Source organism: Rhea americana, unplaced genomic scaffold (assembly GCF_003343005.1).
Source record: "Rhea americana isolate MKP2758 unplaced genomic scaffold, rheAme1 scaffold_160, whole genome shotgun sequence".
Classification (NCBI taxonomy): domain Eukaryota; kingdom Metazoa; phylum Chordata; class Aves; order Rheiformes; family Rheidae; genus Rhea; species Rhea americana.
This window is the reverse complement of record NW_028185706.1, coordinates 2,059,507-2,086,608: the sequence shown is the minus strand read 5'-3', so window position 1 is coordinate 2,086,608 and position 27,102 is coordinate 2,059,507. Positions and strand designations below refer to the sequence as shown.

The 27,102-nt window shown below is 38.5% G+C and overlaps 1 protein-coding gene across 1 annotated transcript in view; it reads right to left on the bottom strand.

The window, feature by feature from the left end:
• LPGAT1 (lysophosphatidylglycerol acyltransferase 1) overlaps positions 1 to 27,031 on the bottom strand; it is a 68,369-nt gene extending 41,338 nt beyond the window's left edge. Inside the window, exons 1-2 of the mRNA XM_085300156.1 lie at positions 26,726 to 27,031; positions 1,762 to 1,880 (exon numbers count right to left, since the gene is read on the bottom strand). Coding sequence (XP_085156282.1) covers positions 1,762 to 1,880; positions 26,726 to 26,963 — 357 coding nt within the window. The 5' untranslated portion in view covers positions 26,964 to 27,031. The remainder of the gene's footprint in view (positions 1 to 1,761; positions 1,881 to 26,725) is intronic.
• Positions 27,032 to 27,102: the final 71 nt, after the last annotated feature.

Sequence of the window (27,102 nt, the reverse complement as noted above, 5' to 3'; positions counted from 1 at the left end):
AAAGAAAAAAAAAGTTAAATTCATTCTAGGCTTAGGACTTGTGTATTCTTGGAGCAGTCATTACAACTATTTAATGGAAAAAAAAAATGATTTTAAGGCTGCCTTGCTTTTCTGAAAACCACCAAACCTGAAAGTCTCCACAGTGAAGGTTATTTCCCCCCTCCACACCTTCCTCCTTTCTTTAGACTCTTCCACATTTACAGAAACTTATTCTGTTCTGACTGAAGATTTTATAATGATGTTGGTAACTGCAACCCTCAAGTCTTTAACACTTCTGTTCCATTTGTATAATTTATCTATGGAGGTAAAGAGGTTGGATGAATATGGTTTAGACTTGTATATACACACACAATACATACACACACATATACGCACGTGTGTGTCTGTGTATTAGGATACATATGTGAGTCCATGAATTGCTACAATACATGAAACTTAATGCATCTGGAACTTCAAAAGGTTACATTAAATGCACATCTATAGGACAGCATCTTCACATTTATATCTTCATGGCATTCCAAAAGATTGACCTGAGGATAGTTTTGATGAAGAGAATTAAAAATTCCCAAGAGTTTATTCTGTCATTCTACCCATTTRGGTACAGTACAGTACTAAAATACATAAATTACTCAATTCCTAAAGGAATTAAAGCAATTAAAAGTACTTTTAGAATACTGTCTTCTCTGCACTATAGTAGAAAAGAAGCAGCAATTCTCTCTGGCAATCTTGATTGGCATTTTTATACTTTCCTAATCATAACAATATTTGTGCCAGCTTTGTCACAAGCAAGATCTGGGGAAAAAAAAACTCTACAAAAATGTTAATCTCTGATAGAGATACAGTATATATTTAGAGATACRGTATATATTAATCTAGATTTTGCATACACTAAGAAAAATATAGGGTCAGTTACAAGTTGTGCAGATGCAAGGAAGAACAGTTGTTTTTCCTCATTTCCCACACTACGGTATCAGGAAAGAAGACAACATTTTAAGTTATACACAACTGATTCAGTATACAGTCTGCCAGGTATGTCTCCTACCTTTTGTAGCCTAATCATACACACATCTTCCTCCCGATTTCCCCATAAATTTAGCTTCCTGTCAGAACCCACTCCAGCATTATACTCCCTAGACATGAAGTTTCTGAACAGCATCAAGTGAGGTGACTGATATTAGTTGCACTTCTCACCAAGAAACGCCTAAAAAGTTTCTGAAATAGCAGCTCAAGGAATTCTGACTTTAGATAGCTTAGCCTGGACATGCTCTCATAGCAAAGTCATTTTTGATTTCTGAACTCCTATCCAAAATCCCATATACAATTTGCTTCTGACTTCATGAGAAAAATTCTATTCTGGAATGAAGTCATACGCATGAAACTAAGCCTATGTTGGTTTAAGCAAACTTGGCATGAACTGTGRGAGGCCATGCGGTGAGATGATGATTATCAGCAAGGAGATCTCCTTCCCTCCATATTAACCTAGACAGGATCCACACGGACTCAGCTTGTATCTGACCKTCTTTGGAGACAACATTTACCATCTCAAATCTGCTCCAAGCTACTGGTTGTCACATTAAACCAAATCCAAACAAAAAGCTTCCTATTTAAGGCTGTAGGATTACTTGATGCATTAATACACACAAGTCATCAGTATGACACACAGATGCAAGCACACACAGGGTAACAAGTAGTATAYGTTGAAGACATCCCACTCCCCAGTAGTATACGTTGAAGACATCCCACTCCCCAGTTGTAGCCTACCGTGCCTTTATCCTGAAGGCACATCATGAGAGTGCAGACATCCCCTGTTGCTTGATGGTTCACCAGCACCATGGCTTCATCTTCTGATACTGCTTTAACATCGTCACCCCATTCCACTACTATTAAAAAAAWWAAAAAAAAAATAAAAATAAAAGGTAAACTTTACATTGACTACATTGCTAATTTCACTAGCAACAACAACAAAAAAAGACCCCCACCCTCAGACAGTTGTAATAAAGAAACCTACATGCTACATGTCAATTTAAATTGGCACATAGCTTAAAGATAGGAAAATCAACAAGACCRTTTTTCCAAGCAAAGGGTTTCCAGCTTAGTTTTAAACTGCATGCGCAAAATACAGACCAAAAAAAAATACTTCATCAGAGCATATGCATAGAGATTGATCTTTTTATGTCATTACACCATTCTATATTTAGGGTCTCAAAATTACATAAGCATTTGACCCAGCTTTCAAATTAAACTGTCTCGCCTCATTAGATTTAAGAAAAAAACAAAAATCAGGTTGTCGAAAATGTTTTTTTCTTGTTTTGAATCTCAGCAAATCTGTTTCACTTCTACACTTACTCTTATTAAACTACTCTGGTAAAAGCAAACCCAAAAAAAAAAAATCTGTAGTCAGAACATTATGTTTAAAATGCTACATTAAACAAACAGTAATTCCCATCTAAGCAAGTTAATTATAGACAAGAAGATGGGTTCAGAAAACAAGCTGCTCAGATGACAGGAACTATTAGTCACTATTAGTCACTATTTTGTAGACCAGAGACCTGATACTTAGGTGGCAAGAATGACATCAGGAGGAAGCTACAGCTGTTGATCAYCCAACATTTACTAGCAAAAATATGCTGAGGTAAGGGAAAAAAGTTAAAATTGCTAATTGCATCATCACAAAATAACTAAAGAGAGAAAGAGAATAAGGTCTCCTACAGAAGAACAGAGCATGGAAAAAACTTGCCATAAATCAAAGATCAGCATACATCTAATGCAGTTACTGAGTCAGAGAGACAAATGAGCAGAGTCTGAACCTCTTCAGCGAAAGGGATGATTAACTTCAGTGCAGGGTAGAGGGAAGGCATGGGCAGGGAACACTTCTATAAATCTGTCTTCTGTACAGTAGTTTAACTGAGGCAAAAGCAATAGGCTATAGGCTACACTCTGAAGACAMGAAGCAATAACCTATGCATACCCTGGCTTCCCATCCTTGCAGAAATCCGACCGGCATCACACGTTTGCAACCTGCAGAGCTTCTGTTCATTCCTAACAATTCCAAAACCAGTAATGAATTCAGACTTAAATAGATGTGTATTTGGACCCAAGTGTATAGAATAAGATGACGGACAGGGAGGAGAAAATACCATTCATCTCAGTATTTAACATCCTTTCCCTCTCCCTGGTAAGCTAAGCCCTTATTTTTCCTYGATATAACTAGGAAGGTTCCCTTTGTCCTATTTCCTTGATTACTTACAAATTCCCTCTGATGTCCTCTCTGATCATGACTTCTAACTCCATAGAAGTTACAAAATGCCTGGCAATCATAGCCAATTGTGCACCTGCCTTATCAACTAGTCCACATTTCTACATCTGGCAGTACCCACCATGTGAGAAATTACTTAAGGTGAAAGAAAAACATTGTTTCAAGGGAAAAGTATGAAGTACATACWCATTTTGAAACGATTACTTCARTATCTTCATTAAGGAGCCAATATAYAATRGTCTTACTGAACTGTGACTTTCCAAAAATAACAAAAAATAAGTACAAATTGCATTAAGCATCTGCAAAATAAGGATTTTCGGAAGTATCCAGCTATTGCTAAATAAAATGATTTTATTTCTGGACTGGAAGAAAAAAATGTTATAGGTATTTCCCTGGAACATACAGATTTCTAATATTAGACATTTCTACTGTGGAACAGTTTAAAATGAAACCGACTATTTTCAATCTTTGAAAGTGTTCCACAGATCCAACATTYTGAAGGACTAAAACAAAGGTAACTGAAAAATTTAAGTCATGAGMAGTAACAAGCAATTGAAAATAGCTAAAAAGGAGGAGTTATGCAGCTTATTTTGCTAGGAAAAAGGTATATTTTAGCATATTACTAGAAGACTAACATCTTACACAGAGGCTTTCGCGCAGGTGCAAGTCAAAGGAAAATGGTAGTGAGGAAAGCTTCTGCAGTYACATAAAATGTTATACCTACTCTTGTTAAAGGAAGAGTATACAAACATGCAACCAGCTTAAAATGGAATAACAAGTTTCAGCTGAAATACAGTAACGAACAAGTTGGCTCTACTGTCCACTCCCAAATGCAGGGTTAAAAAAAAAACAAAAAACTTCATTTAATACTTTAATTGATTTATTCAAGTCATGTTATCTGTCAACTGGTCAGGCTAGTAGCTCAACTGCTGCAGCTCAGCTGACAGGTAGTAAGTTATTAAACCACAGTAATTTAGCTGTATATCCTCTAGTTTCTCTTCCCTCTGCCATTTCTCCTTAGGCAACCAGGTTGTCTCYTGTGCTTGATGCTACTTCGTGGCTAATTGATTGAACTGATTATCAATGAGAAAAGAATCAGTTCATGCAGTCCTTCCAAGATCATGTCTAGGTGAGAAATAGAATAATAAACCACAAMAAGTGCTCAGAAAACCACAGATATTAACATAGTTTTCAAAAAAGGAAAAAAAAAAATCTTGATTTTACGTTCACAGTGCCCCTGTAAATTCAGGGGGGAATAAATGCCTGTCTTAATTAAWTTTTTTCACTGGTCTGAAACTTTCCAAAATGAGCACATTTTTCTTTAAGAAATGCTTGYGCTATTACATTCCTCCACACCGAGTGGAAACATTCAAATCAAAGTCTCAGATGCATGGCAGCTGAACACTGCTTCGCTCCACTATAAAAAGACAAGAACATTTCAAAGACAAATATTTGTCACGCAGGGCACCTAAAAAGCAGCAGGCATTCCTCCATGATTTCCTGCTATTGCCCGGACACGTTTCAGAATGATACCAGTCCTGTGTCTACCCCCTCACAACAGTTACGCTTCTGCAAATGTAAACGAAATAATACAAAGGCAGGAAGAACAGGGACTTGGTTTTAGCTGGCAATCTGAAATCATGGTAAATTCAGGACCAAGCAAACGTGGTAATCCTGATTAGTGATAAAGTCTTTTACCCTTAAAATATACACAGAAATGACTTAGCTATTATAGTTCATTTGTGACTTAGCGTTGTAAGAAAAAGAACTCTCCAGGAATGGACAAAGGCTCAGTATGTAAATGCAAATAAATGCAAAGCAAAGATTTAGCCTTTCCTTRCAACAAGGGGTCCAAACTGTATACAAGTTTCTAAAACATCAAGAAAGCATTTTAAATAATCAGCTGCAAACTGAGCTTTTTATGAGCTGTTCCTTGCAGAGCTTCATGAAAATAAAAGCAATAAAAGAGGTTTTTTTTCCACATTGTAACTGAACTAGCATATCTAAACGTAGCTATTGAGAGCTCTCAGAACACTCCGCAGCTTTGTAATCATGTCCTTAAGATAACTGTGTGTGTATAAGTGATACTATGAATAAATATCAAGGAACTTTAATACTACTATGTCATTAGGCTGGGCAAATGACTACTCAGCTAACAATTCAGTGGATTTATTTTATACTCTTGAATATACCTGGCTAGAGGGGCAGACTAGTAATTTGTACATTGCCTGCAAGTGAAACAGTGCTTTGATTTACATACAAATTAATTATGAACTACTTCGTATTACTACATATATTACTTCATATTTCATTTTGCATGCAGTATTTTATGTCCTCAAAAATGTTTTGAGAATTTCTACTCTTGCTTCTTCACTATAGTCAAYAGTTTCACTACAGTGTGTGTGTACAAAATTTCTGGCATCTGAACTTAACTTAGGTTAAATGAGCACTTATGTACTAACAAACAGTACTAATGAACACCTGGGTTTATCATTTCAAAAAGTATTGAGTTTCAACTTCTTATTTCTCCACTGAATTAGAAAGTAGCAAAAGGAAAGCCTTTTGACAGATGTTTCAACAACTATTAGAAAACAGGCAGTGAAAGCAACAAGTTTAATTCTCATACTAGCATTGACCAAATCTAAAAGCTACCATACTAATTTCATAAATAAAAAATAAGAAAAGACTGAGTCTTCATGCCAAGGTCAGAGAAATCTCTTAGTGTTTTAATCACAATTATTAAAAATCCAAATCCCATAAAATGAAGAACTACATAATACATTTGAGAATTATGATATTCTTAAATGCGTAACTGATTTGGGTTTCCACTTTATCTATCATAGAATTGACTCTCTTAGGACATGACACGCACACATGATTCACACCTTTCTTTTCCTCTTGAGGAACTAAGAGCTTTTTTCCTTCTGGGTTCCTCCTCCCCACAAACTCTCCTTGGTTTATTTTCCTTCTGATCCCTTGTAAACACCTAAGTCCAAGAGGGAAGATTTTAACAAAAAACAACTCCAAGAAGTTGCAGATTAGCCACACTTAGAACAAAGCAGTAATCAATCATTTGCAAACTTTTAGTAACAAGTAAACAGCATTATTAATTGGCGCTTTCCCTTGCTTCCTCAAAAGTGGCTCTGCTTTCTAAAATAAGAAACTTCATTATTAGATATAAAATAGTAATTGTAAGTAACCAGGTCTCCACATTTTACACATTCCTYCTCATAATCCAGCATTTATATTTGGCATGCTATAATCTTGTTTTAGTGTTGTGCAAAAAAGGATAGTCAAAGCTAGAATAGCTGCATACAGTTGTTCMATTCATTTGCATCATCTTTGTAGATAGGATTCTTTGATAGCTGGCCTTAAGAAATCCAAGAAGTGATGCCAGAAGTATTACTTAATATGCTTAGATCTCATTAAAAATAATGTGTGTGTGTGTGTATATATATATATATATATATATAAATAAATAAAAGTAAAATATATGAAAGACATCCTAAAGGTGGGTTTTTGTTTTTTTTTAAAATATATATATAAATATTATATAAATATATAGAGACACACTATTGGAGAGAAAAAAAATAGCTTCTCCTGTCCTATTCACTTCTTCCAAAAGAAGAAATGAATACTTACTGACAGAGAAGCCTTGTACAAGCTTGTAGAAACAGCTTCGGACAGAAGTTTGAATCAAAAAAAGCTTTTTTTTTTTTTTAAACAACTAACTCGATTCAGGCCTTTGTGATAAAAAAATAAAAAAAATCTGTCAGTGAAACGCAGTTTATTGTTTTAATTTCCATCAGTGAAAATGCTGATGCTTATCACAGAAAGTCAGAAAAGGAGAACAAGCTGGGGAAGAGAAACCTCCAATAAAGTGAGACAATTCCTAYAGTACATTTAATAAACTAAGACTGAGTTTAATATGTCCCAGTCATCATCTTAAAATTCTTGTGTGAAATCATTTTGTACACCTGCACGTCTCATTTTAGGAAACGATACACATTCCCTTTCGCCTTCAGTTCCTGGCTTCCCCCTTCTATTTTTGCAGTTCTCACAGCTCTGCTGATATAAACCACAGCAGCCAAGAAGCACCGCTSCTGCCCGATCTGCGCTTCCATCACCGGGAAAGCAGCCCCCAAACCGAGGAAGGGGACGGAGTGCCGGAGCCCTCCTGGAGGACCTCAGCCTCATGAGTCGGGTCACTCAGGCAGCAAACTGCACTGCGTATTCCTCCCCAGTGACAGATAAAATACGTTAACTATCCAGAGGAACACCAATGCATTCATGAACAAATTCCCTAAAGCTCTAATCCCTTACGCGCTGCAGGCGTTGTAACGGCCAGAAAACCTTTGCTTGTTCGCAGCCCAGAAGAAGGGGCAGCAGAACCACGGGGCAGTCTCCCGCATTTCTCTGACTGTGAAGGAGTAGTTTTTCCTATTTCTAAACACATTTATGAAATGAAACATTGGAACAACAAGTAAAGGTTATTAAAGGAAACTGAAAATGAAGTAATCAGTCTTAGAAATTAAAAAAAAAAAATCTTAAGGAATGTCAAAATACCCATAAGATATGATCTAGGTAGAAGCACACTGTCACCAACAAGCTAAAAAGACAGATGAATCTGAGCCAACAGTAAATACACTTCAGATTAACTTATCATGTCAATTCATATTTAAACCTGATATTCAGTACCATTTTTGGTCACTCCTAGTTACACTATAGAAAGAAACACAGTCAATCCATGCCCAAAAATGGTGATTTCCAACAGTTTCTGGAACTTCATTTAAGACTACTGTAAACCAAAAAAGCAGCTCATGTGCAAAGGATGAAGTTTTGCCTTTTGCTGGCCAAACGCTTCTGGATGTTCTGGGATGACCAAAAAGCTCTAACACCATGAACGATGGAAGCCAGAAAAATATTTATGTTTAAAAAAATAAAAGCAAGTCTAGAAGAGCATCAGCTAAGTCCTTACACAGAGCAAAGCCAGGATTAGCAGCTTTGTAAGGCTATGTTTTACATGGTGAGAAGGACACCTATTACAAGTCACAGGAGCACAAGTCTGCACGTACGACAAAAATCTTCTGAGGAATATTTTTCCATACATGTTCCATTGCTCCCTTTTAAACAGACTCTTTTAGTCAAACAAAGCTAAYGAGTTCCACATTTCAGTCTGTATCTACAAGGATAATTCTTTTCTTTTACAAGCGAAAAGATTCTCACCACTCAAGCAAATGACTTTACATACCAAATCCCCAGAACATGCTTTTACTTTCTCTTCTTATGTGCAAAAGTCATACTCTTGCAGTTCCATCCACAACATGTACACATTTACTCTTAACAAGAATGTAGTCCAAAATGAGATTTGTATAAATTGACAGCACAATCTTAAAATCATCTTCAGTATACCATATATTGGAGCTACAGTATTTTAAAATACGGTTACAATGTAAAATAATGGTTAAGTTGAGAGAAAATACAAGACTTTYACAAGAAATAACCTGGCTTTTCTACAATTAAAAAGAAAAGTCATTTTGAACATAGGGAAGTTTCAGAACACAACACCATTACARTAATTCAAGCACATTCCTCTTTCTAAAAGGCCAACTACCTTGAAAAAGCAGTTAAAAGAAGAAAGTGATTCTTTTCTAACAAAGCACACCAGTGCTGCCTGGTAGCTAAAAAATGCGACAAACACAAAGCTCACTATTGTTGTTACCGTTATGGCCCCTTCAARTAAAAAACACTTGGCCTAGCTTTATATTTTTAACAACTCTCACCCAGCAGATTCCTACAGTACTTTACAAGCTCTGAAGCTTCAGAGAGAAGCAGAGCTGACGAACAGGGTCTGCCACATCAAACACRGCAACCGAGAGCAACTGCTCAATGGCAGCTCCGCGGCTATTTCTTTTTTCTTAAGATTACAGATATCTTTATGAAATTCCCACCTGCTRTGTAAGATGGAGGATTGGTACCTTCCCAGACTCAAGTCTCAAAAGGTTTAGAGGCAGGCCTTCCCTTTATATATATCSAAAAAGGGTGACCTGGACGACGGGATAGAGCGCACCCTCAGCAAGTTTGCTGTTGATACGAGACTGGGAGGAGTGGCTGATGCCCCAGAGGGCTGTGCTGCCTCTCAGAGGGACCTCAACGGGCTGGAGAAAAGGGCAGAAAGGAACCTCATGAGTCTCAACAAGGGAAATGTCAAGTCCTGTCCCAAGGGAGGAATAATCCCATGCACCAGGACAAACTGGGGGCCAACTAGCTGGGTGTAGCCTTGCAGAGAAGGGCCTGAAGGTCCTGGTGGACAACAAGTTGGACATGCACCAGCAATGCTCCCTTGTGGCAGAGGCAGCCAATGGTGTCCTGGGCTGCACAAGGGAGAGCATTGCCAGTAGGTCAACAGAGGCAATCCTTCCCCTCTACTCAGCCCTGGTGAGGCCACATCTGGAACTGCTGCATCCAGTGCTGGGCTCCCCAGTACAGGAGAGGCATGGACATACTGGAATGAGCCCAGCCAAGGCTCAAAAAGAACTGACTGGAGTATCTGACATATGATGAGGCTGAGAGAGCTAGGGCTGTTTAGCCTGGAGAAGAGAAGGAGGTTAAATCAATGTGTATAAATCCTTTGGGGGAGGGGGGGAGGAGGAGTAAAGAAGATAGAGCTAGACTCTTCCCTGTGGTATCCAGTAACAGTATAAGAGGCCTCACTCATGTGAGCCTCCACGCTGCATAAAAAGAAAGGGCAATACAGCACAATCAGAGACAGAAGATGATGGAACGATGGCAGCACCAGTTGGACCAGAATGAACTCTTACAGACCTGCTGCTGGTTGGAAGACCGGCTGAACAAGTCCCATGGTCCCAACGTGCAAAGGGTGACCAGCATGAGTCATTAAAGCCACCTTCTAAATTGCAGTGCATTTCTTTAAAAAGAATTCTATCTAATCTCATTAGACATGTGGTCTTTAGACCATGGTAAGTGCAGGGTTTTATTCTTTTAAAGGACTTCAAAATATGGTAAAAATGTGTAACCTCTCATTCCTTCCCTTTCCTCTGTAAGCTTAAATACAAAATCTATAAATAAGCATCCTTGTAAGCACTCTGTAGCCATGTGTCACACTCTGAAGAGCCACTATTCTGGTAGGGAWAGGAGGCGAGTTGTCTGATTTGTCAGTGGGTTTTGATTTTGTCTGAGGAAAGCAAATTAAAAAAATAAGTATTTCCTCTTTCTTTTTAAGAGAGAACTCTGAAAGCACACCCACTGTCACAGCTGTAAATTACTGCATCAAAGCAACAGCCAGAGCTGCTTTGCAGAGTCAACCATCTACGTAGTAAAATCTACCCGAGGCAGTATCACAAACTACAATAGTATTACCAGTTTCCTTTTGAGTCACTGGAAATRGTATGCATTACTAATTTGATCCTGCTCCTGGAATTCCCAGTGATGGCAAGGAGTGTCATTCATAAGGTACTTTTCCTCCTCTGTTAAAGGGGCTCAAAAGGCACAGCTACTGCATCACACACTCTAAAACAGGTAACAAATGCGGGATCAAGGCAGGTCTTCCCAATGTGACTGAGAATACACCCAGGTTCAAGGTCCTAACTAATAGAACATTTTTTTAAAAAAATCAATGTCAAAAAAAAATACTATATCCAAATCAACTATTGTGGAAAATCTCTTTAAGGTAATGGTCTAGTCAAATCAAATGACTTGTGAAATATCAGTCTGGTTTCCTTCAGAGAAAAAAACTACAGTCTTTAAAAACAGGAGAAGTGGTTGAAAGCCACTTTTGCAGCCTCAGTGGTTAACTGAGGATTGTGAGCACAAGAGAAACAGAAAAAATGCAAGATGCGAACTAGTTGGTGTAGTGCAAGCCAGCTAAAGCAAACAATTCATCAACAAGCCAACCTACGGGACCACAGTACTCCCAGAGTTTCCACTCAACTGTTCTGCTGCTTACAGAGCTGTGTATTGCAACATTGCAAGACTTTCTGTTAGGAAACAGAAATTGTTCTCTATAGCATGGAACTATGGTCCACACTGTGTAGTCCAGAAAAATATTAGTACTGGGGAAAATGAAAAAAGATACCACTGGGAAAAAAAAGAACATCCACAGGACAGAAACAAGCCTTCAAACAAGTAACTGAGGTGAACCTGTAATTCTTTTTCATGGGGGTGGGGGGAAGGAGAGAGAATAGCAGACTGTTATGGCTATAAAGAAATAGTGACAAGAATTATCTATAACCATACTTAGGTAAGTAATTGGATGCCACCAGCAGGTTCAATCAGGTTTTCCCATAAGGGTACATAAAAGCTAGTGCTAACACATGAAAGTGGGTCCAAAGGACTTAATAATGACTATTTTCAGAGATTAGGCCTGTGGTAATCGAAAGGGATGGCTGCAACTTTTGCAGCTGGTTGTTCTATTAATTACACCTAGATAACACTATACTGCATGCTAAATGTTAAAGCCCTTACTGATCACTGTCAAAGGTAGTTTGAGGCAGGTTTCGAGGTACAGCTCTGAGAAGTAGCCCACTGTGGAACTTTCGCCTTTTTTACYGGTTTAGTTTAATGAGTTTTAATGGCTTAGACAATTCACACGATAAATGTGAATTCACATGACACCGTACAAAACTGGTCACTTCTCCAGCAGTGTGCCCTTTCTACGATAAAAACTAACCACATATGAGGCTGCATTAGCAAATGCCTAGCCAGCAGTTTGAGAGAAGTTATCATTCCCCTTGTTCTCACAGCTCACACATTCTCCCAGCTTGTGTGAGACCACATTTGGAGGACTCTGTCCAGTTTTGGATTCCTCAGTGCAAGAAGGTCATTGATTAATTGGGTTGAGTCCAGTGGACAGCCACCAAGACAACCAGGGTCTGGAGACATAGCACACAAAGGAAGGCTGAGAGAGCTGGAGAAGAGAAGGCTAAGGGGGAAAAATATATTTACTGTCTTCAACTACCTGATATATGGTTATACAGAATATGGAGCCAGACTCCTTGGATGCCCAGTGCAGGTACAAAGGACAACAGACATGTTGCAGCAATGAGAAGTTCTAACCAGATAACAAAAAAAAAATTCTTCATAATTTGAAGATTTAAAGAGGTGCCAAGAGGCTACAAAGTCTCTATTCTAGGAGATATCCAGAGCTGAACTTGATAAGGTCCTGAGCAACCCAATGTAACTACAACCCTGGTCCTGCTTTAAGCAGGAAGCTGGACCAGATAATATCAATCCAGAACATCTAGAGGCTTTTAGAAGAAAAATTTGTCTTTTCCTTAAAAAAAACTCAAAACAGAAAAAAAAACAATAATGTGACATATTCCACAACCTCACTACAAAATATCCCCATACCATGCAATAGCAAAATCCTTCTGCTGATAGTAGAAAAAAAATTTAACAGAATTTTGTTATCACCTATTGCACAGAAGAATGGAAAGGCTGGCTAGCAATAAAAACATGAGCTGGAAGTCATAATCTCAGAATTTCCATTTCTAACTACAAGTTTTAAATTATTGTATATTTGGGGACTACAAACCTTTTGGAAAGCTATACTACAGTCTCTTTCAAGTTAAACACATGCAGAATGCAGAAATTTGGTACCAGATTGCACTAAGAGGGAGAGCAATTTCTCATAGGCAATCAAGAGAGCACATCATTCTGGTGTGCTTGTACCTTGTCTAGAAAGCTAACTAATCAAAGGTTTTCTGGTACCCACAAATTTCTCTGCAGTACCTTGAGGTTTATCAGCTACAGGAACTAGAAAACTGTAATAGGACTGGAAGTGAGTGAACACTCTTTTATTTCAACAAGATGTAAAACTCACCTAAAACAACCAAAATTCTGCATCCCTCTATACCAAAACTAATTAAGTTGGATGGTGAAAAGGCTTGATCAGACCCCAGGTGTTCAACTACTTCACTCTACAATGATACCAGCAGGACTGGGAACAGCCAAGGATTACAGCCAAAAGGGTAAGAATCAAGAAGAGTTGCCAGAGTGACTACAAGAACTGAGGCCTCATGTTTGGGAATACGTGCTAAGTGTGGGGCGGGATGGGGGGGGGAACAGAATTAAACTACTAAGCCAGGAAACTGTCTCCTATTCTTCAAATTCAACTGGGCTTAGAAAAATGATTTTGCACATGTTCTCCTAAGTTAGAATGATTCAGAGAAACACCAGACTATCACCACTTTCTCCTCCTAATGAAAGCAAACTGCATAATTTTAATTACTGGCTAACAGTTCTGGTCAAGAAAATTAACAATACTATTACTGGAAATTAAGAATTTGGAGGTCATAAGACCACCCCTGAGGTCCAGCTCTAGTCATTACTATCTAAATTAACTTCAGCTTCCTCTTTGTATTCTTCATATCTTGCTTAAATCACTACAAAATGCTATTGATGCTGTGCCTTGTTATATCACTGACATTTTCCAGCTTGGTTCATGATACACTATAAATAATCAACGCACAAAAGAAATGCTAGATGTATTTGGGCAACCTTTTATCTTTAGATTATCTCTTTTAAATGGCCTACATGGGAAAGGCAAAGGGCAATTACCGGCATTTGTTTGCTGTCTCCCTCCAGTGACCTCAGAACTGAGGAGCTTGTTTCCCTTTGAAGGGCATTGACTATTTATTTAAACTTCCTCAACTTAGCCAAACCCAAATAGAGAAACAGAGCTACTGAGTGAGCAATCTGAGCAATCATAAGCACAGAAGTATAATCACACAATGCATTTTGAGATTGCAAGAGTAGGATAAGTTGAACTATCACAAAAAAATGGGTACTGATCAAGCATGACTCTCTTCTCCCCTCTCACACTTTTGTGCACTACTCCAATTCCAATGTGTTCGGATCATCATATACCATAAAACAGACCCAAGTGATTGGACATGTGGAAAAAAAACATTAAAATGAAAGGCATGCAAAGAAGCAAAAAATTAACTGGATACAGATGCAAGAAAGTACAAGGACAAACCTTTTAAAGGAAGCCTGGAATGCTTGCACCATTAGGTTTCCAGGACTTTACCAACAACAGCCTTCAAAACAAAAAAGTTGTAACGTGAACAAAAACTGCAAACATTTCCCTTTGGACTTTTCAGATACTATGTCCACTTTTTCAGATAACAGATTTTATAAAGGATGGGAAAAATAGTGTTCAGTTATCACAACTTTAATCAAACTAATTTAATAGTAAATATTAAGGTGGTAGTGGTGTAGTTTAACATAACAGCAGATTCCTAAATTCAATTTTATATTTCTGTGTATGTAAGTCTTATTATTAAAAGAGGAGGCCCCTGTAAATTTGCACAGCATGCTGTAAAATAGATAACAGAATAATTCCAGCTGGGAACTTAAGCTACAACAAATATTTGTACAAATACTGATACAACACAAAAAAAGATCCAAGCTAACAGACAGCTAACTTCTCATACTTAAATCCATGCCCCAGGTTATCCCACAGTAGTTTAGTGACCCTTACAAAATAAATGTGTCCTCACATTTCAGGTTGCCAGTAAGCAGAAGTCCTTTATTGTAAAACCGTAAGTGACACTTTAATGACACTCTCAGGCTGTTACAAATGAAGTAACCATAAGGAAAAAAAAGAAATCCCAGCCTCCCTCATTAGATTTTTCTGGCTGATGTATCTCAGAGAAGCAGCAGAGTTTGTTGTTCCTATTTTTTATACATATATAAAAGTTTAACACACAGAGACATGTATTACTATTACAAAAACAATCCTCTTACGCCTCTTATACTCACTGACAACCACATGGAATACCTTGGATTTGCGGGTGACAATCTTACTGGAAGTTTCAGGAGCGGACTTCTACTTTTTACCGACTTAAAACGGTCAGATTCAACACAAACAAATACATTCAAATATTCTGAACAGTGTGCTCTTGTATCTACCCTCCAGGTCCCAGTTCTGGAATATGCTCTTGCATGACAGTAATTCTGGCTTCTCTTCCTCTCTCTCTCTTCTCATTCCCCAAATTAAATACACATCTTCTTTTTTTTTTTTTTTTTTAAAAAAAAGTCTCCGTATAGTTTGGAAACAAATACTAAAAATGACATCAGTTGAGTGCTGAAAAAAAAAAGAGAAGAAAGTTTCAAATGTTTCAATTAAAAATAGTAGAGCTACAGTCCCTCTGGAGAGCATCCCAGTAAAGGAATGAGACTTCTGAGTTGTGAAAGAGACCATGGAAGGCAGCTTCTCTACTTTGAGCACGTCTAGTGTGCCACAGACTCAAGGATGTCTCCTTATGAATCTCAAAATCCCATTTTGCAACTRAACGATTTAATAATCAGTAAATATCTATTGGTATTTTAAAGTACTTCATAGGTAACTTGTCATATTCTGTGACTACAAGCATCTTCGCACAATTACAAAGCACCTGTCAAAAACATTACAAATCACTTTCTCCTCAAACTAAAAAAAGTAGGCAAAAATGAATGTATTCAGGCCAAACACTCACACAGAGTAAGAATTTGGTCAATACACTTCAAACATCAAATTCTGTTCATCCAATCAATTCCTCTAGACTTCTGTCAAAGAAAACTCTGCCTCAAAATAAACCTAGCGAGTGACTGGACACCCCCAATTTACCACACTGTTTTCCCCAAATACCAGAAAAGAACAGTAATGAGACTGAAAAAGGAGCGATCGTGTCACCTGATATGGTTTGTTCTTTACCATATCAGCTACTCCAGGAACTCTTAACATTCCTATGRTGACACACTGTGACACCATTCATGGTAACACCAACGTGGCTCAGCAATTAGGTATAAGGTTTTAGCAGGCTGTTAAAATCTTTACAAAGAATGTGAGCAATAGAGAGAGAAAGATGCATTTCCATATTTTCTTTCTCTCAGAAAGATGAGAAAACTCTGATGGGACAAAGGTCTTATGTAGTGTTTATTACATCTGCTTTACAGGCTGAAGGTCCTGGGTTCAAGCCCCAGYGGAACCAGCACCAGGAAATCTTTGGGAGGTTGGACTAGATGATCTCCAGAGGTCCCTTCCAACCTTACTGATTCTATGACATGCACCAGGGTCTTGTAGCTTTCTGTTGTATTAGTCTTGTCAAACTCCAGAAGCCCCATAAAAGCACCAGGCAATCTTTAAAAAGGTCCATGACAACAGATTTACCTGGGTAAATGCTTTGCAGTCTGTAATGTTCCTTCTTACATTGCTGTGTTAGGAGACGGACGTATTAGGTTTGATGACATGAATAAAAGTCTCAGATACTGAAAATATTCCTCCATTTATTTTCAAGTAATCCATTACATGGGAAAGGCTTAACAGACAGACTTTTTTTTTTTAAAGCTATAGCCTCATCAGAAAACATTTTTACAAGTGTGAACTGAATTTCATAGGGCCTTCACTGCGTCTAAATGTTTATACAGGCCGTAACTATTTATTTTCAAGTAAAGCTGTTGCTAGGAGGGACAATAGCTGAATTTTTAGTAATGCCAGAGACAGGCACAGGAAATAAAAATGAATACATTATCTAAATGAAAAGAATGCATTTAGAAAGGAAACTGGCAGTTACCAGAGTTGGAATTTTGCCAGACCATCTATACATATATTTATGCACATCAAAGTAGACCAAATTCAGGCACGAAATTCAAGAGGCCACCTTTCTAACGTAATGCCTTCATGCGTGCCGCATGATAGTACAGACCATTCTTGATAGAATGTCACATCACCTCCCACCTACACCTTGCTCTCTCCAAGATCTCTCCAAATACACCTTGAGCCTCATGTTTCCACATACCCCTAGGCCAGATTCATAACCAACTTTCTCTTTGGCTCTGTCTCGCCTACAGAAATGTAGGAATCGCTGTTTCTCTCAAGAGTTTCAGCTAGGTTGATGCACATCAGCTCCTCCTTTTAGGAGGCTATGACAACCCTTCTTTAGATACAAAGCAAGTAGAAAGCCTTAAAACACATTAAGTGCTTTTAAGTTCTTTTACCACCTTATCCTTTTTTTCCTTAATATTTAGACTAAATAGGTCTACATAGACCTCTTGCATCTAAAAGGCTATGATAAACAATGTGGTTAAAATATCTTCTAAAGGAAGGAATGCTCCTTCACACACCTTCTGCCACTGCCAGGCTAGCAAATCGTTCCAGAAACAGCAGAAGTAATAAAGCCTCATTCCCAAAAACTTGTTGCTTAACCTTCTCCTCCGCAACATGTTGGACAAGACGAGGCAGCACTGTGGCCAAATCTGAAAATACATATTCACTGACTGGCCATACTGCAGGGGTCATATGAGTCACACAGTTACCAAATTCTGTCTGATTTACCCTCAAATGAGGCACAAACTTGGGTCTCTCTTGTCTGCTCAGCTATTAGTTTTCATAAAACTTGCAAGAACATCATTATCTGTGAAATTTGAAACATCTGGTCAATTATCAGTCAAATTTGCAAGGAGAGAAATGAGAAGTATGGGAGTGGTGAGAGAAAGAGGAGATGATAAACAAGCAAGTAGCCAAATCCCATAACCAAACAACGCTAAAAACAGTCACTTACCTATCTACACATATGATAAAATACCCAAGCATCAACTTTGACATGAAAATAGTGTTCAATGGCCTACCTCAAATATCATCCTCAAAAACATAACTGATGCTTAAATAAGTAGAAGTATCTATTCTTAATGTTTTTTCTTAATTTTTTTTCCAGTTGTGTCAAGCAAACACAGATACCAGACTTTCACAGGAACAGTACCTATTTGCAACTTGTGTGTGCTGGAAAACAAATGAAATTGTATTTTAAAAGCTCAGACAAATCCTCCTTTGACCACCAAAAGAAAAGAATTAAAAAAAAATAAAAAATAAAAAAGACCAATCAAGCCCTCATCCTAATAACTCAATTTTCCAGAAACTGCCTCCTCCCAAACCGCAGCAGCACTAGCCCTTGTCCTTAGAACACCATTTCTATTTTTAGATCTATGTAAGTGAGAAGCAGTAATAAAGCTATTAATCTTTCCCATCCCCATCTACCTGAATTACAAAATTGTGGTGAATCTCTAAGTAATCAAACTATTAGAATTGTTACACAGGGACAAATTTCTTATCTTTTATAACCATAACATTTAAACAAAAAGTTTCCAGATTGTATTGTATGACTCGAAAGAAGTGAGGTCATCAACACTGGGTATCTTGGAAAGTAAATATTTGTGAAAAGATATAATGAAAATATTTAAGAAAAAATAGGCACTGTAGTCTCATTAAATTTCATCAGGTCTAAATTTATTACCTTTCAATGAAGTTAAAAGTCTCCTCCTTCACAAATACAGAGATCACCCCTTTCTATTCTACTCAATTTCACCTTGTAAATAGACCCAGTTCAGTTCCAGTTCAAGTGTGAATGAAATTGTTCCAATCTGATTTCAACTTGAATTAATGAACTTCTCACCACTTTTAGAGCCCCTTCTTAATTGCTTTGAAGCTATTGAGAGAAGAACAGCAAAAGGTGAAGTYGAACCTCTGATGTCTTTCACCTTATTCTCCATCTTGTTCTTTATATATTTTGTAATACGATGTATTAGTTATGCACCCAGCCAACAGTTCCACTGAGCTCTCCATCACAATACTAATCACTATCCTAAACTGCAGCTTAACTTAAATATTTATTACTTTGGACTGGTCAACATAATTTCTCCAGCAATTTGTTGTCTATTCACACAGCTTAACTACTTTTGAAGTTCTTCACATTTGTCTCTGTAGCTGACAAACAGCTAAGCATACACAGTTTCAGAGGAATCCCACTGCTAAGCTTTCACCAGCACAAACCATTAGGTTTATTTATTCCTTTATCAACCAGTTTTCAATTCACAACAACTCTTTACTCTCGCTCTGTGTTTAGTTTTCCTCTCCAAAGGAACTTTGCAAAAGGTACTTTTCCAGTCTAAATAACACTAGCCAAACAATAAAATAGTAGAAAAAGGTGGGATTTAAATCACATACTAGAGAACTACCATTCACAAGACTGCTGTCTTAAATGGAGGCCATTAGCAATAGTTTCACAAATGTTTTAATACTGGTACTGCCAGCTGACTCTTCTGAGTCAGGTCATCTTTCTCTTTGCAACTCATTTCATCTTCTTACACCACATCTGCACAATCAACTAGGTTACATACTGGATGAGGTTTTTTCTTTCTTTTTTTTTCTTTTTTTTTTAAGTAGTTCAGCCCTCCCCTCCCCCCCCCCAAAAAAAATGGGGGGTGGGTAGTTTTAGTGTGGATCTGGGCCATGATCCAGATCATCACATAACCATTAACACATGTGGCCAATGAAAACTGAGTAAGCTGTGCAAGGATGAGACYGAAAGGCTGGGACTTTTCAGTGGTACTATCTGCTTGAAATGTTTGTGAAAAAAATACAGCCTTGCATGCAGAATCCCTCACCGGTGTCAYAGAGCATTTTCAGGCATGCAAACACATTGGCCTTATTTATTTCAGCAACTGCAAATATAAACAGCTGGAATATTATCTTGATCGTGGCGACTACAATAGCAGTGCAATTACACACCTTCGTAAACCAGCTGAAATGTCATCTTATGCATTAGATTTTTTACTCCGCTGTAGTAAACACAAGCAGATTACATATCTTGGAGCTATATTTTGGCTCAGATTGCACAGGAAAGTTACACCACTAAGCTTATATTCCATAAAAGATTTGCTAGCTGCTCTTCCTAATCAAGGTTGCACAACTCTTCCATTTTTAAGATCCTATTTTCAGCTGCTTAAAGCCTTGCCAAACTCACTTTTGGCAAGACGTCTTTCTCGCACATACACCTGACAAAGAAAGGGAAAGTGATATATTTCGTCCGACTTTCATTCTAAAAAAGTAATTTTGCAGAATAAAGTAACAGAGAAAAATGGGTTTATCCGTGTTAAGCATGGATTTTTTACTTCAGTTTTCTTGAAAAACTAAAATTTCTATGCTTTAGAGCAGTTATGTTAAATATATGAGAATGAGAAATTACTTCTCTGATATCAAGGCATAATGCAAAGGCATAATGCCTTCTCATATTCCAGCTCAGACCTAATTGCATTTTAAGAGTGAAAAAAAATTCCTACTTCATACACTCTGCAAAGTATCGAGAGATAAACAGTTTAACTCCCTAAGATTCTGTTTCTCTTCCAGATTAGAGATGGACAAGACTTTCCCTGCAATTACTTGGCATGCTTCCTAAGAGCCTAGCATAAAGAAACAGCATAAAAAAAAGGTACAGAAAACAGGGAGACATCTCACATGTATTYTTAGTCCTATCCTTCCAGCATTCAACAAGCAAAAGTAAAATGACTAGCATGAAGAGATATATTAAAAACAAAGTCAGGCCTAGAAGAAGTACGAGGAATGAAAACACATCACACAAATAGCAAACTCGGCCCTAAGCAGGAAGGGAACCCAGAATTACCACAACTTTGTATTCCTTTGGCTGCTAGCACATAAGCCAGTGCTGGCATTCCACAGGCATTCCTTGATTTAAAAATAAATCATTTTCCTTCGCACCCTTCTCTACTCATATTCTTCAGTAATGTCACCTTTACTACCTTTATGTAGAAGTGCCAGCTTTGGTATGCCTTAAACACTTTCTGTTTTATCCAGAGTAGGTGAAATGCAGAAACAGTGATCAACCTATGCTAAAAAACAAAAATGGAAACAAATAGCAAGAAACAACAAAAATATCACTAGCAAAAAAAAAAAAAAAAAAAAAAAGCAATGTGTGCTTTTAGTCCAAGTTTCTGTGCCAGCAGGCAGTAGTTACAAAAATTAAATATAGAGGCCATTTCAATACCTAATCTTCTGGAGTGGCCCTTTCTAGTTAAATGATGCAAGAGGAAAACGAAAGATAAGCCTACTTCTTTTGACACACTGCTGACACTAGATGAACTACAAAGCAAAACTATGGTAAAGCCTGTTCATGTTTCAAAAAAAGAGAGCTGGGAATTTCCTGGAGTGATTTCATACATTATTAAAGCAGGACAAGGGTCCTTGTATCGCAACCCCTTTTCCGGACACACACAGCATGTGCACAAAGAGGTTTACAGTAAGTTCACTGTACTCCGACTCCTCACCCTCCTCTTACGTAAAGATACAGTGAACCTTTGCTCCTAGGCCACAGTAGAAATAACTCCAATGTCTTAACTCGTTCAACTCATTCAACTCTGCCTATCAAGGTAGCTCATAAATTACATAYAAATTCCCTTGAAAAATAGTAAAATAAGTTCAAAGATCTCAGTATAATCTACACATAAATTATGACCATCACAGAAAGCTGCATTTAAAGCCAAAGATTATCTAGAAATTCAACACCTAACAAAACCTAAAAGTTTCTGTCTGATATGCTGCTATCCAAACCTACTGGAGTCAGATTAGGTGTCTTTGTACATTCAAACAAGAAAAATAGAACAAGAACTGCTGTGTTTTCCCATTTCACACACCACCTGACTTTCCCCTCCACACACAAGTGGTGATCACTTCTCAAAATGAAATATTGCCAATTAAAGTTATAACTGCAGGGAGAAAGGAGAGTAGAAAACAATGGTCGGGCTGAAGGTATAGACAGGTGTCCTGAAGTAATATCTTACATCTTATTTCGGGGGAAAAAAATATTTCATCTCATCTGCTGTTTCCAGCTTCTGTTACACTTCTGCCCAAAGCACAGGGCCAACCAGACACAAGAAGCAGAGCAGGCAACATGCACATTCTTCCCACCAGTGCAGTGGTATCRCACACAAGAGCGATTCCACCTTTATCTTTTACAATTGTAGAAGGCTGAACTAATCTTTCTGCTAAAAATAAGAAAAAGAGTTACAAGTCTGTCAACTAGTGAAATGCAAATTAAGACAATTTTGAATTATAGAAAAAATTAGATGGCTGCTGGAAAAAAAATGGTGATGACAACCAAACAAGTCAGCCAACAAATTTTAAAATAACTGAGGAGACAAAGAAGGGAGGACCATGCCTAAAAAATCCAAATTTTAATTTTACTGCACTTAGTTGAACATAAAAGGAAGGAGGAAAACTCCTCACCTAACAGAAACAAAATATTCTTACAGTACTTTTTAGACATCATCTTCCTCGCTGATAYGGAATAGTAACAGACAATTCCACTTCATTAGTTCACCCTTTCCTAAGCACTGCGTCACGATGCCAGCAAGCTTCCTCACCCTGCCAGGGTTTTTTTGATGGTATTGGAAGTATGTAATTCTTCCTTTCCTCAATCTCAGGCTCACCAGCCTGTCTAGTTTTATTGCAAAACTGTGTTCCTTGGCAAGAGGCTGGCACAGAGGGCCCTCCTGAGTTGCTCCCTTCCTCCTTGGCTGCTGGAGCACAGCACGCTGCAGGCTCGACCTCTCCCAGGGTGCAGGCGCCCTTGTTGACCCCACCAGGAGAGAGAAGCCGCRGAGAGCCGGGGCAGGCAGCCGAAGGGGGACACTCACTCGCCCCCAGCTCCTCCTCTTCTCCACGCCCGAACTGAAGGCCGGGCTCACAGCACTGCGCCGGGCCGCGGGTCTGAGCTGGGCAGTGTTGAGTCAAGCACCAGATTAGCATCATGAGCACCAGGACTGCATTGCTAACCAATTACTCCCCTATTGCATAGACTTCTCACTCCTGTGTCGCTACATTGCCCAACACTACTACGAGCCAACGCTACCTTTTGCAGGAGAAGACAGTAAAAACAGTTTGATTAAACATTTTTAAGCCAAGGAAGCTTTTGTTCTACGAGCCTTAACTATTTTTAGCAATTTGATTAGATACAAGGATATTAAACTTTAAGAAGGAATAACTACTAGCCCAGAGAAGTTCAGATCCAGAAGATAGTTGCTTCAAAACCAGTTTTGTAGGTGAGCAGAAGGYCATTACAGATTTACCTCCACAGATATGCTCCATCTCCCACCCATTACATCTACTGTGCTGCTCCATAGCTTGTTTTACATGTATATTAAATGACAAATTACAGTATATACCATGAATATGTAGTTCTCCAAATACTGCAAGGGAACTTAAAAAAATCCCACAGAATAGTACACAAAAAGTTAAGAAAATAAGGTATTTGTCAATAAAGGATCAAACACTCTTGAGTTTACCTTTTTTGGAACACATCTTACAACAATGGCAGGAAAATACTTAGATGTGCCTTTCAAATCGCACTAATACGCAGATTTTGAGTGCCCTAACAGGACAGCTCCTACAAAGAAAACAATACATTTGCACAAAAAGCTTTAGAAAAGACAGGGGAAGCTGCTAGCCTATCTGAACATTCATCATAAAAAGATACTCAGTTTCCCTTTTTGTAAGAAACACTATGGAGTTCAAGAGAACAACATAGATATTCATCATACTCTGCCCTTTAAAAATCAAAGGCAACCAATTACAGCGAAGTTCTCTGTCATACTTGCATCTTAAGAAGAAAGATTACGCAGAGGGATCTTTACAATTTCTCTTCCTATTCCTTTCTCTATTTTGCTTGTTCAGTTATACTCTTATCTCTTTACGTAACATCAAGTGCATCTGCAAACAGAAACACCTATGTTTATCATAAAGCACAGATTAGAATTGCTGATACAGACACAGCTCATGTAATTTCTCTGCAAGTCCTTTAGGATCCTAACATGAAAGCACAGGTTCTTACAGGGGCAGAGAGGAGAAGGGCAGACMTAGCTCCTAAGTTTTCTTCAGCTGTTACAGCTTTCTTCAATAAAACATACTAACAATCTAGCAGCTCTAGCAAAGCAAAGAAGAAAAAYTAAAACTCACTACAGCATTTATTGCTGAGCCCTCTCCTACAGACTATACACAAACCTGCAGGAAAAAAGCTCTGCCCGGAGCCTAGTTTCCAGGCTAAGTTTGTAATTATAAACGGTTCATGTAATTTCTTACCCAATGAAGAAAAAAAAAGGAAAAAAAGAAAGAAAAAGAAACAGCTTCAACACAATGATTGAAGCAGAACACTATCTCCAATTAAAAAGCAGGTAAACTTATTTAACTGATTACCCTCTGAATTGGGGGGGAATCAATCCACCAACTGTTCTCTGCTCTTCTGGTCAAAAAAATGAAAAAGTCCTTTATCTTCTCAATGAATTCATACATACCTATTATCTTTTATTTACTTCCACAAAGATGGAACATATTGAAGCTAATCTTTGACTTAGTTTGGGGCATGGAAGATAGAAGTATGCYGGAGCAATGTCACCTTGAGATGTACCACTGCAAATTTCAGACACTTAGGCATTTCAGTTCTGAATTAACATACATCATACTCTGCAGAGGGAACAAAGTGACAGTATTTTATAAAGTCTATCAGTCTGGAAATAGGCATATAAATCACTTTGTTTACCTATATTAAAGCCATAAAGATATATTTTCCAGGTTTATTCTGCATGTAGTGGTGAGYATTGATAAGGACAAAGAAATAAGCTATTCCCTCTATTTTGTAGCTTTTGGTATAAAACAYGTTAATGTCTTCATATCAAATAAGAAAATACATTTAAACTGAGACTTCTTACTAGCATTTGCTTAAAATTTTCCCCAAAACAAAAGCCATGCTGCGTACTGGAAAGTGAAGAGAAGGGCCTCCTTACCCATATACCATCCCAGAAAACACTTCTGTGTAGCTGTTTGTAAACGATACTTCAAATAAACATACTAAGACATTTCAAGACTGYAAAACAAAGAATTTCAATTTTCAAGATACATCAGCAACACCAATCAACAGACGCTTCAAGAAGACTCTAGGATATGCAGATCATGCTAAGACCATTTTCCAAGCAATAGGCAAAAGAAACCACACAGTTCTGCAGTCAGCAGTAAAAGCTATCCCAAACAAACTGCCTTCAAAATTGACAACCATATTGTCATGGGACAATGGCTTGAATTTTAGTTATCACATTCAATATACGCAGAGTGTACACAGGGTCGTATGCTGTATGACTTTAATGWTACCATTATGCCGATAAACTTTCCCATTTCCAATTCAAAATACGCCTTGAAGCACCTTGAAGATCARTCCTTCCTCCTGGAAGGACTTTGTTTTTAAAGGCTTAAAGCAGGCATTTAAAATGTATCTGCCACTGCAAACACTATGTGGACTTCTTTTAATGAGCAAATATAAGAAGATTTTTAAAACAGCGTATCTGGAAAAGCTTGAGCTGTACCAGGCAAGGCAGTTTTGAAGCAATGCAATGTTTGCAATAGTTCTAGCCCGACAGACCAGAAACTAGCTTGCTGCTGCCAYCATCTCCTTAAGAAGCACTGGAAGCTCACCTAGAATATCCACAGAAACTCTGTGCATCTCGGAAAGGCACATGACAGGGTACCAAAAGGCATATTATCACAGAGGCTTCAGCTCTTGTAGCCTAACAAAAAGAGCGCTCCATCTGGATCAACACTGACTTTCTCACTAATCAGGAGTCTGACCAGACTCCAGAGCTGTGTGTTCCCATTCCTTTTTTTCCTTGTTTACATGGACAAGACCTGCAGATGCATCCTGGGCAGAAGAGAGGGAAAGAATTTTAGGAGGGCTGTTCATGTTTCGTACCCAATAGAGTCATTTTTCCCCTTTCCAAGGTCTAAGCACATATAAAGAATTGGTGGCTGTTTTCTTGCACCAAGTGCAGTAGCCAGGATGAAAATCAGTGTATTCAAGGTCAAGAGCCTTCCTTAGTATTTCAGTTCAGTCTGTCATCTTGATGAGCCTATGAACACTAGCAAGTAAAAATAAGTTCAGTAATAATTGCAAAGCAAGCATGCAGAGGAAAAAAAAMCTAGAGACTGCATAATCAGCTCTGCTAACAGTAAATGAAGCGCCATTTAGTCAAGAAACATTTTATATATTGCTGTTCCTATAAAAGAAGTTCCCTCCATTCTGAAGCAGCAGAAAAGACAGCCACTGTTGCAAGGAACAGAAGATCTACTCTTCTGAGATGAGCTTCGTGTCAAACTCCTCAATCTTGTGTCCTGATAGTTTTAAGTGCAAATGATTTAGAGATGCATGTATTTAAGAAAGCWTGTTCATACTCAGAAGTTGAGCTATACTGGCCACATACACAGTGCAACCAGCTCTGTTTTGAAGAGCTGCATGTCTCTCATATAATACCAAACCAAAGTGACCTAGGAACTTAGGAGAAAGCACACTTCTGGTTATACTAAAATGAAATATTGACTGAGAAACTCTATCACATAAAGCACATCAGGAGAGATTTGTAGTTATGATTTTTTAAAAAAGTTTCAGAATACTTAGCATCTTGAAGCAGAAATACAATAATTCACGTAAGAAACCTGGGGGGGGRAAACCCCAAGTATCCCCTGTATTTACATATTGCCCTATACACCCCACGCTAAAACATCACCGTTTTACTCTTTGCCCCCGTTTTATGCTTGTATACTTTTTTTTTCCCCTTAAGTTCAGGGGACGCGCTTACCTGTGTATCCTGCCCACCAGCCCCAGGAAGCCACCATGGCCAGGAGCCATTTGAAGAGCACTCCTTCGACGAGCCAGAAGCGCTCGCAGTCCAGCGCTCGGAGCGGCTGCAGCACCGCCAGGTACAAGATGTAGGACGGAATAGCCACCAGGTTGTTGGCCACCATGAACCCGAAGCGCAGGAGCGCTTTCACAAAGGCGCAGCCCGCCCGCCGCGCCCGCGCTAAGGCCACGGCCATCCCTCAGGGCAGCGCCGGCGCCCGCGGCGGGACCGTCCTGCGGCGAGACGGGAAACGAGGCGACAGTTACTGCCCGGCCCGGCGCGGCGCGGCGCGGCGCGGCCCGGCCCCTCCCCGCGGGGCCGCTACCGGCGCGCCC